The sequence below is a fragment of the Diabrotica virgifera genome, chromosome 8 (assembly GCF_917563875.1).
Source record: "Diabrotica virgifera virgifera chromosome 8, PGI_DIABVI_V3a".
Lineage (NCBI taxonomy): Eukaryota > Metazoa > Arthropoda > Insecta > Coleoptera > Chrysomelidae > Diabrotica > Diabrotica virgifera.
Window position 1 is genome coordinate 167,444,206 of NC_065450.1, and position 18,557 is coordinate 167,462,762.

Genomic DNA, 18,557 nt, shown 5'->3' on the forward strand with positions numbered 1-18,557 from the left:
TTTTTCTGACAGTTCATCCGCTCCTACGATCATATCATGCATCATGTTTGGCATTATAACACATTGTAGTGCATAAAATTTCTTCCCCAATCGAACCCTTATTCGTATTCCTTCATTTATTGTTGCCAAAGTCCGTTTATTTGCGCCCACTAAATTTACCCTGGGAATTTTGTAAATCAAATTCGTCAAATCAACCTCTTCTATTACTTTCCTGTTAATCAAAGTAATTTCTGAACCAGTATCAATCATAATTTTAATCGGTTTCTCATTTATAAAACCATCTACCAATTTTAAATTAGATCCACTTCCTTTATCATTATTTCCTGCTAATTTAATAAATTCCTTCGGGTGACAAAAAATGACAAAAAATTCCTGTTTGCTCTTTTGTTTTTAGTGAGCGCTTTCGTGAAAAGACGCTTGCTGTTCTTCTTCGCTTCTTCTTCCGTCGCTTTGTCTCTCATCCTCATATTCATATATTTGCGTGTTGTTTACCGCTCTTCTGTTTTCTCTTTGTCTGTCGGACCCCTATCGGTTTCCACGATTTTCCTGTTGATTCCTTCTATTATCATTTCTGTCCTCTTGATTTGTGCGGGTGTTATTTCTATTCTGGTTTTCTCGATATCTGTCTTCGTTCCATTGCCGATTTCTTTGTTCATAGTTTCCTCTTCCGTTGTCTCTATTTTCGTTTTCTCTTCTTGTATAATCTCTCCTAAAGTTCTGTCTTCTATCTATATAGTCTCGATTTTCGCGTTGCCTATAATTATCTTGCGATCTTCTTATTTCTCTTTCTCTCATTTTTGCTTCTCGTATTTGTAAGAATTGGCACAAACTGTCGATATCTTTGTAGTTTTGTAAAGTTATGTGATCTTCTAAGGTATCTTCAAAATGTCTGGCTATCAGTTCGACTAGCTGTTCGGAAGAATAATTGTACTGTAGATGTTTTGCATTATTATATAATTGTAGTGCATATGTTTTCTCTGAAATACCCATTCTTTCATGGTACCTCCCATTTTGCAATTCCTTGTTTATTTCTAGCTGTTGTATTTTTCCCCAGAAATAACTCAGGAACTTTTGTTCGAATTTATGCCAATTGTCCAATTCTTCTTCTTTGCTATCGAACCATAAACTTGCCTCATCTTTAAGATGGTTCCTTATCGTTTCTTTGGCTGTCTCGAAGTTACCGCTGTGTCGTATTTTCTTTTTCAAATTGTTTATGAAAATTACTGGGTGTAATTTTTTTACATCCCCGCCAAATCTTATTTTCACATCCTCTGTACTATGGATAAACGTTTCCCTTCTTTCTCCGAAATTTTGTTGTTTTCTGATATCATCAATTAGTTTTTCATTATTTCGGCATCTTTCTTCTATTTCTTTCTTGTCTTCTTGTAAAGCATTTTCAAATTTGTTTTCCAACTTATTCTCCAAATTTTCTAGTTCCTTTTTCTGGCAATTTGTTAACTCCTCCATTTTATCTTGAATTTTCCTTTCTTGTTCTTGCATGTGATCTTTAATTTTCATTTCATACTTTTCTATGCGTTCCTCCATTTTCTTGTTGTTCTCTTCTATGGCTTGTTTTGTTTCCTTCTGATTTTCTTGCATTATTCTTTTTGTTTCCTCCATTTTTTGATCCATTTTTTGTTGTGTTTCATCCATTTTCTGTTGTGTTTCTTCCATTTTTTGATCCACTTTTTGTTGTGTTTCATCCATTTTTTGATCCACTTTATCCATTTTCTTTGATGTTTCTTCCTGATTTTTATCCATTGCTTGTTTTGTTTCCTCCTGATTTTTATCCATTGTCCTTTTTGCTTCATCCATTTTTTGATGTGTTTCATCCATTTTTTGTTCCAGTTTTTGTGACTGGAGTTGCATCAGTTGTAATAGTTTATCTATTCCCTTCAAATTCACAACCAGAGATACTTTAAGGCCCTAACGTTGGCTCGCCATGTTGTTGTGATCTGCTTCTTATTTATTTTATATTGATTATTATTTATTTAATTAATCATTTAATTGTCGCAAATCATATATCAAAATTGAATAAAAAATCTCAGGGTGCCTTTCAATATATAAAAAAAACCAAATTATCTTACGTTATATTTATCTTCTCTCGTGGGTTCAGTATCTCTGAATTGATCCTAATCGGGATAAAATAGGGAAAAGAAATAAAGCAAACTATTAAAATAAAAATACAGAATTGTCTTTTATTTATCAAATTAATACTCTGAAAACTATCGAATCTAAAAAACCTGTTGACACAGATGTCCGAATGAAATTTATACCACTTAAAATTATTATCTTTACAAAAAAACAATGTATCGGTTTGTTCCCGATGACTTTGGTAAAACAAATTAAACCAAAGAAATTTATGTCTTCGCAAGGTTACCTATATTTACTATTTATATTTTGAAATATTGGAACTTTAATTCATATGCTTTTTACTCGAAAATTTATTTCCCGAACATAAAAATCTCTTTCACATAAATTGCCTGACCTTTTGCTTCCCTCACTCGGATGTCTTCTCGTGACCCCAAACAGCTCTCCCTCGTTGATTATGTTAAAGGCTACTCATCAAAGCCTCTCTCCCTTGTCCAGCTTCAAAACTGTCAGCATACCAGCACTAATTCTCCAACAAACCGTGTTTCTTTGACACGTTCTCGATTCAAACAAAACTCCAAAAATTCTCTGCTCTCCTTCTCACAATACTACAGAATCAAAGAGGTATTTCGTCTCGATTTGATCTGTCGCTCGTTCCACTTTTCAACACTATTCTCCACTATCAACCAGCCACTGATATATGCTAACTATCTACTCCACTTAACACGTCGAAAACCACTTCTTCTCGCTGCCAACAACATAATGAATAATTTTTCAACCTCTCTCAATCATTCAATCCATCTTTTCCCCTTCCACATTCCAAGAATCAAAACATTGACTTTTCCATTTGACAAACAACAGTCACCCTCAAATTTGTTCCGACAAACCTAATTATTTTCGGAGAAACTCTCCCACATATGCTCGTATTGAAATGAAGATATTAAAATTCCAACTTTCTTTTCAATTATCAATTTCGAGAAATATTGATAATTACCTATACAGTAAACAATTTTTTCCATTTTAAATCTAAATACACAGTTCTTTTCACTTTAATTATTCACAAAAGTCTTTAATGGTTCCGCGGAAAGCTCGTTAAAAGAGAAATCTATTTACATCCTAACTAAATTCTAATAAATTTTAAAACAGCTCAATATACAGGGTGTATCAAATTTATGTGCCCGCGTTATTAAAAAAATTTAATTTAATTTTTATTTTGCTTTTGATTGATAAAATGCAAACACAATAATATATATACATATATATATACAGGGTGAAAGAATTGAAAAAGAAAAAATTTCATCAAAAAAAGAACCTATATCGTCGCCTCAAAGCAACAGTAGGATATGTCAAATATTGTAGTTTCGAGAAAAACGCAATTGAAATTTTTACGAATTTTTCATTACCTAATAACTTTTTTATATTTGAATGGATTTACATGGAATTTTGTTTGAGTATATAACTTTACAGGCCTTACATAAATATTTATATTAATTCATAAAAAAGTGAAAAATAATTGGAAAAAATTACTTGTCCTACTGTTGTTCTAACAGTTAATGTGATTTTTAACGATATCCGTAAATATGTGTTATAAAGTGAGGACGTTTGAGTTGGAATAAATTCATTATCTCTAGAATGGGAGCATTTGCAGAGAAATCCTGAGACAGGTCGATTTTTATTTTTAAATTATGACTTTTTACCATATATGTCATACTAATGACGTCATCCGTCTGGTCGTTATGACGTAATCGATGATTTTTTTAAATGAGAGTAGGGGTGGTGCGATAGCTCATTTGAAAGGTTATTTAATTCTCTATTTATTAATATAAACGTTAACATAATTATTTATTAAATTGTTCCCAAAAAATGTTTTGTTTATTAAATTAATTGAGACAAAAAGAAGAGTGTATGTAATTCATTTATTTTAAAACACATTTGAGTGCTGTCAGAAAACAAAAAGAAATGTTTATTTCATAAATTAATGAACATCGTTTTTCGCTTAAATTCAATGTTAAATCTGCCACCCACCTGTCGCTTAGCAGCTTGAACATTGAATTTAAGCGAAAAGTAATGTTTATTTTTGAGATAAACATTAAAACCTGTTTTTCTGACAGCAGTAAAATGTATATTTAATTAAATAAATTGCTTACATTCTTCTTTTTGTGCCAAATAATTTAATAAGAAAAATATTTTTTGAACACACTGTATAAATAATTATGTTAATATTTACATTACTTAATAGAGAATTAAATAACCTTTCAAATGAGCTATAACACAACTCCTACTCTCATTTAAAAAAATCATCGATTACGTCATCACAACCAGATGGATGACGTCAGTAGTATGATGTATGTATATGGCAAAAAGCCATAAGCTTCTCGAGATAATGAACTTATTCCAACTCAAACGTCCTCACTGTTTAAACTGATATTTGTACTGAAGTTTTGTTCAAAATTTTACACATTTTATTATAAAAAACAAAACAATTTTGTTCAAACATTTTATTAGATAAATTTTAAACTCAATATACATGTTTTCCGACAATTTTAAAACTCGACAACGAAAATGACAAACAAAAGAGAATGGAAAATTAATCAGAATTAGTCGTGGTCACATCGGATGCAGACTAAATATTGACTTATACTAGATATTTTATATTTTTTATAACTGAAATTGGCTGAGGCTGAATTATTCATTTTTATTCTCACAATACAACTTTTAATATGAATGTAATAGTAGAACTATGGTAAGATTTCTGAAGATAATAAATATTGTGGGTGCAAGCCGTTTAATATAAACAAAGACAAATATTCGCAATTCGGCAATAACTACATTAACAGTAGGATGTGCGTAAGATAACTTAGTGTTGCATTAATATTTTGTGACCAAAATTAGTAAACGACAAAATACAACAGTAGGATATGTATGTTGTCTTAGTGTTACATTATGGCATATGAGATAAAGAGAATTAAGCTACACAAGGATATGTAATATTTTGAAAAAGTATTCCACTTTTTATTTATCTTAGTGTTACACGCAAGAGAAGGGTTTATTTCCAATCATTTGAAATGGTTATCCCAAAAGTCATTTATTTACATATCCTACTGTTGCTTTGAGGCGACGATATACCAAATTTGGTTGAAATCTGACGTTTTGTTCAAAAGTTATCGTGCTATTAGTCACATATGTCGTATAGTCAACATTTTGAATGCCCGCCATTTTTGTAAAAGGAACAAAAACTGAGATGGCCTTATATCTTAATTTGAAACTGTATAATATGTGTAGTATATGTGGTCCAAATTATAGGCTTCTACCATTAAATGTACAATCATTCTTATAATATTTGCACGAATCTGCCACACATAGGTACATGTGAAGATACGTTATGCATTTATTAAATGGTAATTAACAGAACTAAAAAGTTCAAAATATTTCCTAAAAAATATTTTACGCTCTTTTCAATGGCAGTATCAGCTTTTTGAAAAATTAATACATACATGGTGAAATAATTGAAAAAAAAAACAACATATTTTTACATAAAAATCAGGAAAAGCACAACTTTTGGTAAACCGATTCTTCCGGTTCAAGAACTCAATCTTACACATCAAAAAGAGAACCTATGTACCAAATTTGGTTGAAATCTGACGTCTCGTTCAACAGTTATCGTGCTATTTGTCACATATGTATATAGCCATTTTGAATGCCCGCCATTTTTGTAATAGGCAAAATCTGAGATGGCCTCATAAGTATATTTGAACCTCTATATGTGTAGTATATGTGTAAATGCACAATTGTTTCACATATCGGCTGCACTAGTAGGACGGTCTACTTATACGCGAACTGGGTCTCCTTGCCAAACGTGGATCTCATGTGCTATTATACCCATAGTAATACGCACTGTTTTTTTCTTAGCCGCTGGGGAGAGCATATATATACACCATCTAGCCGCCGTTCTGCACCGGTGCTGACGCAACTACAATAAGGGCCTGCATCCGAACACCTCCAGTCAACAGAGGCTACGTGGAGCCGAAGTCCCTCCAAGACCTGGGGACGGCAATGGAGATCCCTCGACGGACGCAAAAGATAAGTAGCCCTCTTGCAGTCAAGCGTTAGCAAAGTGCTATTGAAAAATTAATTTCCTTGACAACAAATGTCTTTGTTAATAATCATCAATTTTATTTGTTCTATATATTAAAATAGCAATAATGTGTATCTGATTGATTTACCAGGGTCAATAAATGAATATGTGAAGTTACTTTTGAATTTTATTGATTAACCTCCCTTAGACCCTTGGAAAAATGATTTATTGTTGTACATCACAGGACCTACGCCAGGCTGAGCTAGCCAATAACCTTTGTAAGGGTTACAAAGTGTACTTTGCCCATGATGGTTTTCGGCAACAGCCAGCTTTGGCTGGAAAGATATGAAGGTGGATGTTTTTATGCTTTGTGATGCATCAAATTCTGATTATTAGGAGTTTGGTCCTAGTTGTCAATGTATTGTCCCTCTCTAATTATTTAACTCTTATTATTTTTAACGTTTTTGCCAATGGTACATTGGCAAATGGCTATTGATATCAAAACAATTAAATCAGATATCATGAAAATATGAAAGAATCAACTCCTTTCAGGACAAGTTTTAACCCATTACTCATATTTCATTATTAGATAAATCCATAAAAAGGCAATAATTTATACACTATATATGGTATACGTTATTAAAAACTTACCCCAAAGGAATGTCAAAAATTTAACTTGAAATGTTAGTAACAAAAATAATCCATATAAAGCCACCAGGTGAATCATAAGAAATCCTATTGCATTTTTCCAAACTATAACTCGTTTAAAATTTGGATCAGTGCCTACTTTTTCTGTTTCCGATGAATGATTATGGTGGTTGGTGTAGGCTTTTTGTGTCGGTTCTTCGGTACTTGTCGGCAAACCAACAACAACATCCTCCATACTCATGATCTAAAAAAATATAAAAAAATATATTTTATCAAATATCTGCTTTAGAATAATAAACCACAAATTATCAAATTAATTATAGTTTATGGTTTCATAATATTGATTCCCTGGTTGGATTTTGTGTTCAGGGTGTATAGTTTCTACGCGTCGAGACAAAAAATGATGTAACCCTAGGAAAGGAAACATTTAAAAATCGAGCTATTTGCTTCTCGATACATTTTGTTCCTGGGCAAATAAAAATGCTTTATTAACGAGACGTTTTGAATGTCTTTTTGGCACTCAAAAGTGTGTGAAATTCCCTTAAAACTCACAATTGTAACCATAATTTAAACTCCTCACCCCCGGAAATCGCCCCTTACGCCGGAACACGCCCTTTATAAATCATCAGCAGTCGTAAGTACAAGTAGTTTTCAATAATCTCATTACAAGATACCTTTTACTAAGAAGTAATAACTTAACAATAAGTAGTTTTTATACAATTTAACCCTTAACTACTGACATGGATGTTTTAGGACGTAGACTCAGAAAGGCGGTATGTCATACCGTTGCCTATTCTCCTTTGTTTTTAATATGAATTGGTCTTATATCACTGTGTTTGTTTTTTGCATCAACTACGAAATGATTCTTCATATTGCTGTAAAATAAAATACTGCCCCAAATAAAATAAAATTTATTTTTTCAAGAAAACTATGAACGTATACATTCCTAATATTCTAACAATAAAACACTGAAAACGTTTGTTTTCTATACTTCCACAAAATTTATTATAACTATGTGCCTACAGCTGTTTCGGCAGAGTGCCTTTCTCAAGTGATTTAGTTTACTATGTGTTTGCCTTTTTAAAGTCTTTAACTGAAGAGGTTGAGGAGTGGGAGCTGTTTGTCTCGAGTTGGTCATTCAGAATTTTATCTGTATTTTTTAATTTATTAATTTCCATAGATTCTAATAAAGACAGCTTAAGGCCTTTATTTTGAATATGCAAGAATTTGTAACACTTCATTAAAATCATGATTATGATCTAGAAGGTGAAGTGCGTATGTAGAAGTGTCTGTTTTTCTATTGTTGAAAGCCCTTTTGTGTTCTGCTATCCGTTTGTCAAAGGTTATGCCAGTTTGACCGATGTAAGTTTTCGGACAGTCACCACAAATTATTTTTTAGACCACTCTGTAGTTGTTTTCTCTTTCGGCCCTTATTGTTCTTAATATATTTGCTTAAGTTGTTATTAGTTCTGAAAGCTGGTGTTATTCCTTTCTTTTTTATGTACCTGGCTATTTTTGTTGTTATCTTGCCAGTATATGTGATAGAGCAGAAGGTACTGGGTTTTTTCTGTGGTGGTGGATAGACTAATTTCAGGGCTTTCTTATGGAGTTTTTGGTTTAAAATTTTATTAATCATTTGTTCGTTATAGCCATTGTTTACTGCTATTTGTTTAATGATGTTCAGTTCTATTTCGAAGTTATTTTTTGACATGGGCATTTCTGTCAGTCTATGATGTAGGTCAGTAGGTTTATGATGTGCGGAGAACTCATGTTTGTCGTGTAGTCTGGTAATTGTTACATCTAGAAAGTTTATGGACTTATTCTCTTCTGTTTCTATTGTAAACTCAATATTACTATGAAGTGAATTAATGTATGATAGAAATTGGTCAAGTTGCCTGTTAGTTCATGTAAAGCATACTAATATATCATCCACGTATCTCCACCAATATAAGAACTGTTTACAGGAACTAACAGGCAACTTGACCAATTTCTATCATACATTCATTCACTTCATAGTAATATTGAGTTAAAAATAGAAACAGAACAGAATAAGTCCATATACTTTCTAGATGTAACAATTACCAGACTACACAACAAACATGAGTTCTCCGTATATCATAAACCTACCCATACTGACACAACTATACACAATTCATCATCCCATCCTACACAACACAAATTAGCAGCCTACCATAGCATGATACATAGACTGACAGAAATTCCCATGTCAAAAAATAACTTCGAAATAGAACTGAACATCATTAAACAAATAGCAGTAAACAATGGATATAACGAACAAACGATTAATAAAATTTTAAACCAAAAACTCCATAAGAAAGCCCTGAAATTAGTATATCCACCACCACAGAAAGAACCAAGTACCTTCTGCTCTATCACATATACTGGCAAGATAACAACAAAAATAGCCAGATACATAAAAAAGAAAGGAATAACACCAGCTTTCAGAACTAATAACAACTTAAGCATATATTAAGAACAATAAGGGCCGAAAGAGAAAACAACTACAGAGTGGTGTCTACAAACTAACTTGTGGTGACTGTCCGAAAACTTACATCGGTCAAACTGGCAGAACCTTTGACAAACGGATAGCAGAACACAAAAGGGCTTTCAACAATAGAAAAACAGACACTTCTACATACGCACTTCACCTTCTAGATTATAATCATTCTTTTAATGAAGAGTTTCAAATTCTGCATATTCAAATTAAAGGCCTTAAGCTATCTCTGTTAGAATCTATGGAAATTAATAAATTAAAAAATACAGATATAATTCTGAATGACCAACTCGAGACAAACAGCTCCCCACTCCTCAACCTCTTCAGTTAAAGACCTTAAAAAGGCAAACACATTGTAAACTAAATTACTTCAGAAAGGCACTCTGCCGAAACAGCTATAGTCACATAGTTGTAATACATTTTGTGGAAGTATAGAAAACAAACGTTTTCAGTGTTTTATTGTTAGATAAAATGAACTTCCATCAAGTAACGGTCGAATCCATCAATTATTCCTAATATTAAAAAAATGGTGAAGGTTCTTAAAAAATCCTTTATAACCTGCATTACAAAAAAACTTTGGTATTGGTGACTTAAAATAGTGCTTTCAACTTGAAAGTAGAACAACTTGATAAACTTACTGCCATACTAAATAGCGAGAAGAATACACTGGACTGCTTTTAACTATAGAAACGTAAATACTGACATTCGGTACGTGATACGGCAAGAAAACTTACGTCAACATAGCTCAAAGACTAAACATACTAAAACTGAAGCAGTTGGGAGCAGGTATAACTAATTACACATCACTTGAAGGTACGTAGATGATGTTCTAGAAATTTTTTAAACAACACGTTTTACAATAAAATATATTTTCGACAAGGCATAACATTCTACATGTCAGTGATTATATTAAGGGTTAAACCAAAAGACTTTTTATGTAATGTCTATAGGAAAATACAGATATTATTGGACGAGTCTAAAGTAGACACAATATACAACATGCACATACACCGCTACATATAATAAGATAATTGCTGAGAAATGAAAAAGGCATAAGCATCTATTACATGCATTTAACAAACCAGCCAAAAAATTTCGTCTGTTATCGGTCATAAATAAGGTGATATTACTGAATTAGAGAAAATAATAGACCAATCAACTTCTTGATACATGTATACAAACTTTCATCCAGAATATTTGCTAACACGCCCTTTCAAAATTTGCTTTGCACCATGTCTCACTACCACATTCCAAAATATCCCCTAGGTACTCGTTTACGGAAGGAAATTCTTCGGCTTCCAAAACAGTGCCGCCAACACTTAAACCTATTAGAGCCAGATATATCAGCGGCTCATTTGAATACCCAATTGATAAGACATATTAGACAATACCTGTTGCCTAGAGGTATTATCCAAATACACATTAATAATTAGTTATAATTAATATTTAATATCACTAGAAATTGATTTGGCATGCCTGGTCAAATTTTACCTTCAAACAATTCACAAAAAAAGATTATAGGCCAGTAAAGTAAACATTTAATTTATATTTATGACAAATTAGATTTGTGCTGTTGCACGAAAATTAAGCGTAACACCAGGGAGGCGCTGTTTAGCGTTCAGGTTCTTATACAGAGATGTGGGGATGTGAAGGTTGATGTATATGCCTGCTTTGTTGACTATGAGAAGGCATTCGAAACTGTTCAACACAATAATTTAAGGACGTAGGCGTAAAATTTCGCGCCAATGCATTCATTTTTTTCGAATACTGAGAAAACTAACGAGTATTTTTGTAAAAGTTAGACGCAGAATGAAAGACTGCATTATTGCCGAGTACCTAAAGTCCCTGAAAACTTCTTTAATGTTTATTTTAATAAGTTACAGGGGTGAAAAAAATAGAGAACATTTAGTGTGATTTTTAATTTCAAATATCTCATTCAAAATAAACTTTTTGGTTATTCTAAGGGACTTTCGGCCCCCGGTAATAATGTAATCTTGTACTCTGCGTTTAAATTTTTCAAAAATAATTATTAGTTTTCTCAGGAAGGAAAAAAAATGAATGCATTTAAAACACATTAGCACGAAATTTTGCGCCTACGCTCTTAATGGTTATACTAAAAGAGATAGGCCTGGATGGTTGGTGACATTCGGCTAATAGCCAATTTGTACTGAAATCAAACAGTTGACATCAGAATTAACAACCAGACATCTTAAGAAATTCCTATTCCGAAAAGAGTTAGACAAGGTTGCGTGCTGTCCCCGGTTCTGTTTAATTTGTATGCAGAAAATATATTCAGATAAGCAGTAGAAGACAGAGCAGAGGGTATAATTGCCAATTGAATAGTCATCAATACTCTGAGATACGCTGATGACACAGTTCTGTTAGCAACGGCCAGGGATGATTTGCAGGCACATTCCTGCATTCAGTGACGGACCATAGCCAACAAATGGGTCTGAAATTAAACATAAAGGAGTTAGTTCTCCCATACTCGTGGGATCAATATGGAACCATGCAAACATTTAAAAGATTTTACCTTAGGGATCTTGCAGCAGGGTAACCCAACTAACACTCAAACTTCCACTGAGACTGTTCGGCAGAATCTGGAAGAAAATAAACTCACCACATCGGGTAATACAAATACTGAGGGCGCCATGCGGACTCCTTTAAAAGATACTGAGAAAGATGAGGTTTATCTTCCAAAAATATCTGGAGCACAGAGAAGGAAGCTTAGGAAAATGAGAGAACAGGGAATTGACACTTCTAAGATCAAATTATCTCCTAGACCTCAAAATAAGGCTCCTGGGAATGCCGAAATAACACAAGCTGTTAATCGGACTGTGTCTGCTAGAAGCGCTCCTGAGAAGAAATTAACAAAAAAGAGCAGAACTGCTGAAAGAGCTCAGAGGTAATTACAAAGCTGCTCTTACGGGCATAAAGACGGCAATAATTTCCAAAGAATACCCAGATTATCTGTATCAGAAAAAGACATTAAAGCAATAAAAGAAGCCCTAATTAAACTTATCGACAAGGTTCCTTGCGCACCTTGTTACGAAGGTAATCGGCTCATGGATGGATAGTATGGTATGATATGTGCTGATAAGGAGTCATTTAAGATTACAAAGGATTTCTTGGAAGAAAAGACGGAGTGAAAGGTGATTAAGGCTGAGGAACTCCCAAAATCGATGCGTGTACTGATGTACCGTCCATTCCAGAGACTAAAAATGAGAATCTAAAGGTGCCACTGGCACCTGGCACTTTAATTGGAAAACAAAATCCTGAACTAAGGACCAGTCGTTGGGAAATTCTGAGTTCCAAACCATCAGCTGATGGATGACTGCATGTGAGTCTCCGGATTGATAAGAAGTCAGAAGCACAGCTAGAAAGGCTACAATGGAAGCCTTATTACTTTCTCCAGAGCGTCAAGTATTATACCGTTGGAAAAGGGGAAAAGCAAAACAGGCAGGGAACATTGGGGAACCAACGCCTGCAACAATTACTTTCCAACCGCTGGAGCCCGAAGGGGAATCTATGCAGGTGGAAGAAATTACAATAGGGAAATTACCTGTTAAAGACCCAATCAACTGCAAAATTAAGATCATACAGATCAATTTGTAGCACAAAAAAACAGCTTCGGAACTTTTGTGCCAGGAAATAGCTGAGAAAATCATTGAGATGGTGCTTATTCACCGTCGATAATTGTGGATAAATGAAGTAAGATAGGGGGATTAAATGTTAAGGGATGGGAACTAGTTTTGGGGGTACCTGACAATAAAATTAGAACTTGTATCTTTTGTAGATCTGACCTTAACCTGGTACCAGTTATGTAGCTCTGTGGGGGGGACATACCAGCTGCCAGAATTAAACTGAACTGCAATGGGTTGGTTAAAAAGTTGATTGTTGCGTCTCTTTACCTTCCTATTGACACTAAAGAACAACTTCCAGGGACTAACCTAGAAAACCTTCTAGGATGCACCTATAATAAGCATACACAGCTTATCATTGGAGTGGACTCCAACGCTTACCACATCATTTGGGGGAGTAGAGATACAAACAATAGAGGTAAGTTACTTTTTGAATACCTTTTCACTACTGAACTTGATCTTCTGAACAGGGGTAATAAGCCCACATTCAGGACATCAAGAGCAGAATCATTGATCGGCCTAAGCCTATGCTCTATGGGGATTGGGAACATAATATCTGAGTGGCATGTGTCTGATGCGTTATCCTTATCATATCATGCATACATATGCTTTGAGATAAACTCAGTCAAACCGTAACCAAGGTTCTATAGAGACCCGAAGGTGACCGATTGGCAATCCTTTAAGAGGGATCTTGGAACAAGGGTACGGAATTATCCTAAAAGGCCAAAAAACAACGTTGAAGTTGAGATGGCAGTAGACTGGTTGCAGCATACAATAATCGTCTTATATAAGGAAAACTGTCCGTTAAAAAAAGTCGTCCTCCCAGGCAAATAACTTATTGGAATAAGGAGCTGTCTGATCTCAAAAGAGAAACAAGACGGCTCTTTAATAGGGCGAAGGAGTCAGGTGATTGTGAAGCATATAAGGCTAAACTGAAAACCTATAATAAGAAAATCCAGTCCGCTAAGGAAAGATCCCGGAGAAAATTCTGTGAAAACATTGAAAGTGTACCTGAAAGCGCCAGGGTTAACAGAATCCTCAAAAGATATAACATTAACAAACCCAAGTCAATGAAATTGCCCAATGGGAAGTATATGGACACATAGAAGGAGGCTGTAGAGCATCTTTTAAGTATTCACTTCCCAGGATCGACGCAATTGACTGGTAATAACAATTATCAAGCAAAAAATAATCCAGCCAAAAGGGACTGGCTGACCTCTGACGAGATCTTTGGTTCTCACAAGGTCAGATGGGCTACTGAAACTTTTGAACCTTATAAAACTGCGAGACCGGATGGTATATTTCCTATGCTTCAGGAAGGGAAATCAGGTAAAGCACAATCCTGTGTCGGAACTCGAAAGGAGTCTGCATCAGAAAGAAGTCGTCCTTGCTGTATTTTTAGATATAGAAGATTCAGTTGATAATACCTCAATCGAGTCTATACAAAGCGCACTGGTGAGGAAGAAAATTAACAACACAACATACAAGTGGATTATTCAGATGCTTCGGAGCAGAACAATATCCACAGATACGTATGAAGATGCCATAAATCAGAGGGCAACTAAGTGATACCCTGAAGGCGGTGTATTGTCACCGTCATAATGGAACATAGTTGTCGATGATCTGATTCATGGTTTGAGCGCCCAAGGAATCTGGGTCCAGGGTTTCGCAGACGATATTGCAATAGTAACTAGGGGAAAATTTCCCAGCACTGTTGCGGATAAGATGCGATATGCCCTTCATTACATAGAGAACTGATGTCTGAAAGAGAACCTCTCCGTGAATACTTCTAAAACTAAGCTGGTAACCTGGGTGCATGGGAACGAACGAGCATATATGGTAGCGAAACAAGGCTCGAGAGAAACTTTTGAAGGCCCAGAAGCTTTCTGTGGCATCACTAAAGATGCTAAGAAAAACGAGGTTCAGAAATGACTGATAAAGAATCATCAGAAGAAATGGAGAACCACTCAACTAAAAAAAATAATCAATAATATTCATAAAAACTCTCGAACATTTTGATGAATCTCGATAAACGAGAGATCAAAACGGTCACTGAAATGGTTACTGGGTATTGCCGTTTAAGAAATCACCTACACAAACTAGGTAAGGTGAATAAGCCATGGTGAAGAAAGTGCGAAATGGCAAAAGAGACACATACTTATACCATTGCAGTGTGCTAGGTGATGTAAGACAGGAATTCACTTTTCAAATGAGGTTTGAACTAGAAGAGATCCTAAAACTACCAATAAGAAAACTGTTGGCCTTCATTGAAGCCACAGAACTTATTAGAGTTTAAGGAGAAGAACATGGTGTGGTACAAAGGTCTTATTGCCAAGTGCCAGAGACTAACGAGTCTCGCCTGAGTTAAGAAGAAGGAACATAAAAGAAACCCAATGGATGGTCATTAGCAAATACAAAAATATAGGTAATAACTTGACAGATATTAAAATAAACAGATACATGGTGCAGAGAGCAGAAGCATACAAGTATTTAGGCTGCTGGGTGAATAAAAATGAAACTTCAAGCGAGAACATCATTTAGAAAAATGCAAAAGATACTAATTAACAGAGAGATAAAATTACGCTTAGAATACGCTTATTACGCTGCCATGTGTTCAGCATTTTGTTTTATGGAATGGAAGCATGGACCTTCACGGAAACAAAGTGCAAGAGGATTGAGAGTTTTGAAATGTGGGCTCACCGCAGAATATTGAGGATATCGTGGATGAACAGAGTAACAAATTAAGCGGTTATACAGCGACTAAACAAAGAAAAAGAAGTACTGAATATCATAAAAAGAAGAAAACTTGAGTGCTTTTCCCACGTGATGAGAAATACGAAATATGAAATGATAAACGTAATTATTCCAGGCAAGATAGAGGAAAATCGCGGCCCCGGGCGCGGAAAAATATCCTGACTTAGGAAACTCCGCCAGTGGTATGGAGTGAGCAAAACGACACTATTTAGGTCAGCTATGGACAAAGTAAAAGTCACCGTTCACGGTAGCTCTAAAGTCAATATTTGAGAACACTCAATGGCATGATATTATGAGTATCAATATACAGTGTGGATATTAAGGTCTTACCCCCCCCCCCCCAGTAAACTCCGTTATTTAAGACCAATATGAAAATTGCTGGGACCCGTCAATTTTTATTTTAATAGAGGTATTTCATAACATAAAAAAAATTGTCACCCCTTTCATCCCCTTCACTTGACAGCTACCCCCTCAGATTTTTTAATTAGCAATGGGGGTCGTGCGATAGTTCGTTGGAAAGGATAAGTTTGAAATGTTGTATGGTTTTATTCAAAATTGTTACAAAAAATAACGTATTAAATTACATCTTTAAAATTAAAGGAACTGCCAAATTATCCTAAAGAAATTTTAAATTACTGCAGGAGATGCTCGAAATGTTCTCCATTTACTTCCTGGCAGAAGTAGATTCTCTGTTTTTTTGCCTCCCTAACCCTTTGTAAGGTCTGCATGTCAATCCTATTACATTCTTCGATTATTCTCTGACGGAGTTCATCAAGTGTCGTCAACTGGCTCCCATACAGTTTGGATTTAAGGTAACCTCATAGGTAAAAATCTAGAGGAGTAATATCTGGTGATCTTGGTGGCCATTCAATGAATTCACGACGTCCAATCCATCTTCTCGGATACAAATTATCTAAAAAATTTCGAACGCGAGCAGCGTAATGAGGCGGAGCTCCATCTTGCTGGAAAACAATATCTTGGGTGAATTCGCCTGGATTGTTTCTAAGCACATCATTAATTGCAGGAATTATTTGTGTCTCCAACAGATTAAGATAGCTTTCCCCCGTTAAATTGCCTTCGATAAAAAAGGGCCTATAATGTGATCCCCGAGTACCTATACCTGCCCAAACATTTAATTTAGTTGGAAATTAAGTATGACACTCTCGAAACAATCGAGGGTTTTCGTCAGACCAATATCTTACGTTTTGTGGATGTACATGACCATTTAAATAGAATGTAGCTTAACCGGAAAAACAAATATGTCTTAAATAATTTGGATCTTGTGAAATATTATTATCCATAGTTTCACAATATTGCAGTCGTCGATCTGGATCATCCTCTGTCAATTCGTGCACCATTTTTATCTTATAGGGATGAAATTTTTGCTTTCTTAAAATGTTTAAAACGGTCCTGTGACTTACTTCGCATTCGCGAGCAACATTTCTAGTTGAGCTGGATGGATTTACTACAAATTGAGACAAAATATCTACTTGCTTTTTCTCAGAAATCTTTTTTCTACCATCCCGTTTCTTGTTCTCGACAGAACCAGTTTCAAAAAATTTGGTGACAAGCAGTTTATAGTAATGTCGACCAATTGGCCGATCCGGAAAACGTTAATTAAATATTCTCACAGCTTCATTGTAGTTACGGCCTGCTTCACTAAATATTAAAATTGCTTCACATTTGTCTACTAATATACGAGGTGGTGCCATTTTGATTGTTTTGACTTTTGAATACTAAAAATTTACAGGTTACCACTAAAGCTCACCAAATCTCAAGTTCTTGTCAATATTCTTTACAATCAACAGTGCTAATTGCTTGGTTTTTATGACAGTTGTCAAAAACTAGACACGCCAACTAGATTATTTAAAAAATTGTTCTAACCGCAATATCTTTAAACGAAACAAAAGTATTTATTCTGCAAAAAAATAATTCGGTATAAACTTTCAAGAGTAAAAATTAAATAAATTTTGTTATACCGAATGTCTCACATTAAAGCAAAACCAGTGTACCTACTTTTGTATTGTTGTATCGCAAAGTGTATCTCCAAACAATAAATCGTTATTAACAAACAGATCCGTGAGGTTAAAATAAAGTGTGGTACATTTTTAAATTCTTCTTTCCAAACCCTTTCCAACGAACTATCGCACGAACCCCATTGCTATTTAAAAAATCTGAGGGGGTAGCTGTCAAGTGAAGGGGATGAAAGGGGTGACAATTTTTTTTATGTTATAAAATATCTCTATTAAAATAAAAATTGACGGGTCCGAGCATTTGCATATTTGTCTTAAATAACGGAGTTTACTAGGGGGGGGGTAAGACTTAATATCCACACTGTATACGGAGAAAAATTAAATATGAGGTTTATCTTATGAATTTTTAAGACATAATTGCAACGATACCTTCGCTTAAAACTCTGTCTGAGAGAGCAGGATTAAAAATAAACTTGGAGAAAACTAAACGTATGAAAAATCTAGCAATGAGTGGAAATGTAACTATTGACGATAATCATCATCATCAATCTGCTAATCGCGTCCACTACTGGACGTAGGCCTCCCTCGGTATTTTTCAGTGTTCTCTACACTAGTGATGTTGAAAAAGTAACTATTCGTTACAAAGTACTCGTTACTTACGAATACCGAAAGTAACGATTACCATACAGAGAGGCAAATCGTTACTTTGATTACTCTGATTACTTCGTTACTTCGTACCAATCGTATCAGAGCTAGTAACGACTATTGTATCTACTTTGATTACTTTGATTACTCTGATTACTTCGTTATTTCATACCAATCGTATTAGAGCGAGTAACGTCTATTGTATCCACTTTGAT

At 34.6% G+C, this 18,557-nt stretch overlaps 1 protein-coding gene across 4 annotated transcripts in view; it reads right to left on the minus strand.

Moving 5' to 3' along the window:
* LOC126889553 (stearoyl-CoA desaturase 5-like) overlaps positions 1-18,557 on the minus strand; it is a 185,778-nt gene that overhangs the window by 87,366 nt on the left and 79,855 nt on the right. For all 4 annotated transcript variants that reach the window (XM_050657928.1, XM_050657927.1, XM_050657930.1 and 1 more), the window contains exon 2: positions 6,818-7,058. In XM_050657928.1, coding sequence (XP_050513885.1) covers positions 6,818-7,058 — 241 coding nt within the window. The remainder of the gene's footprint in view (positions 1-6,817; positions 7,059-18,557) is intronic.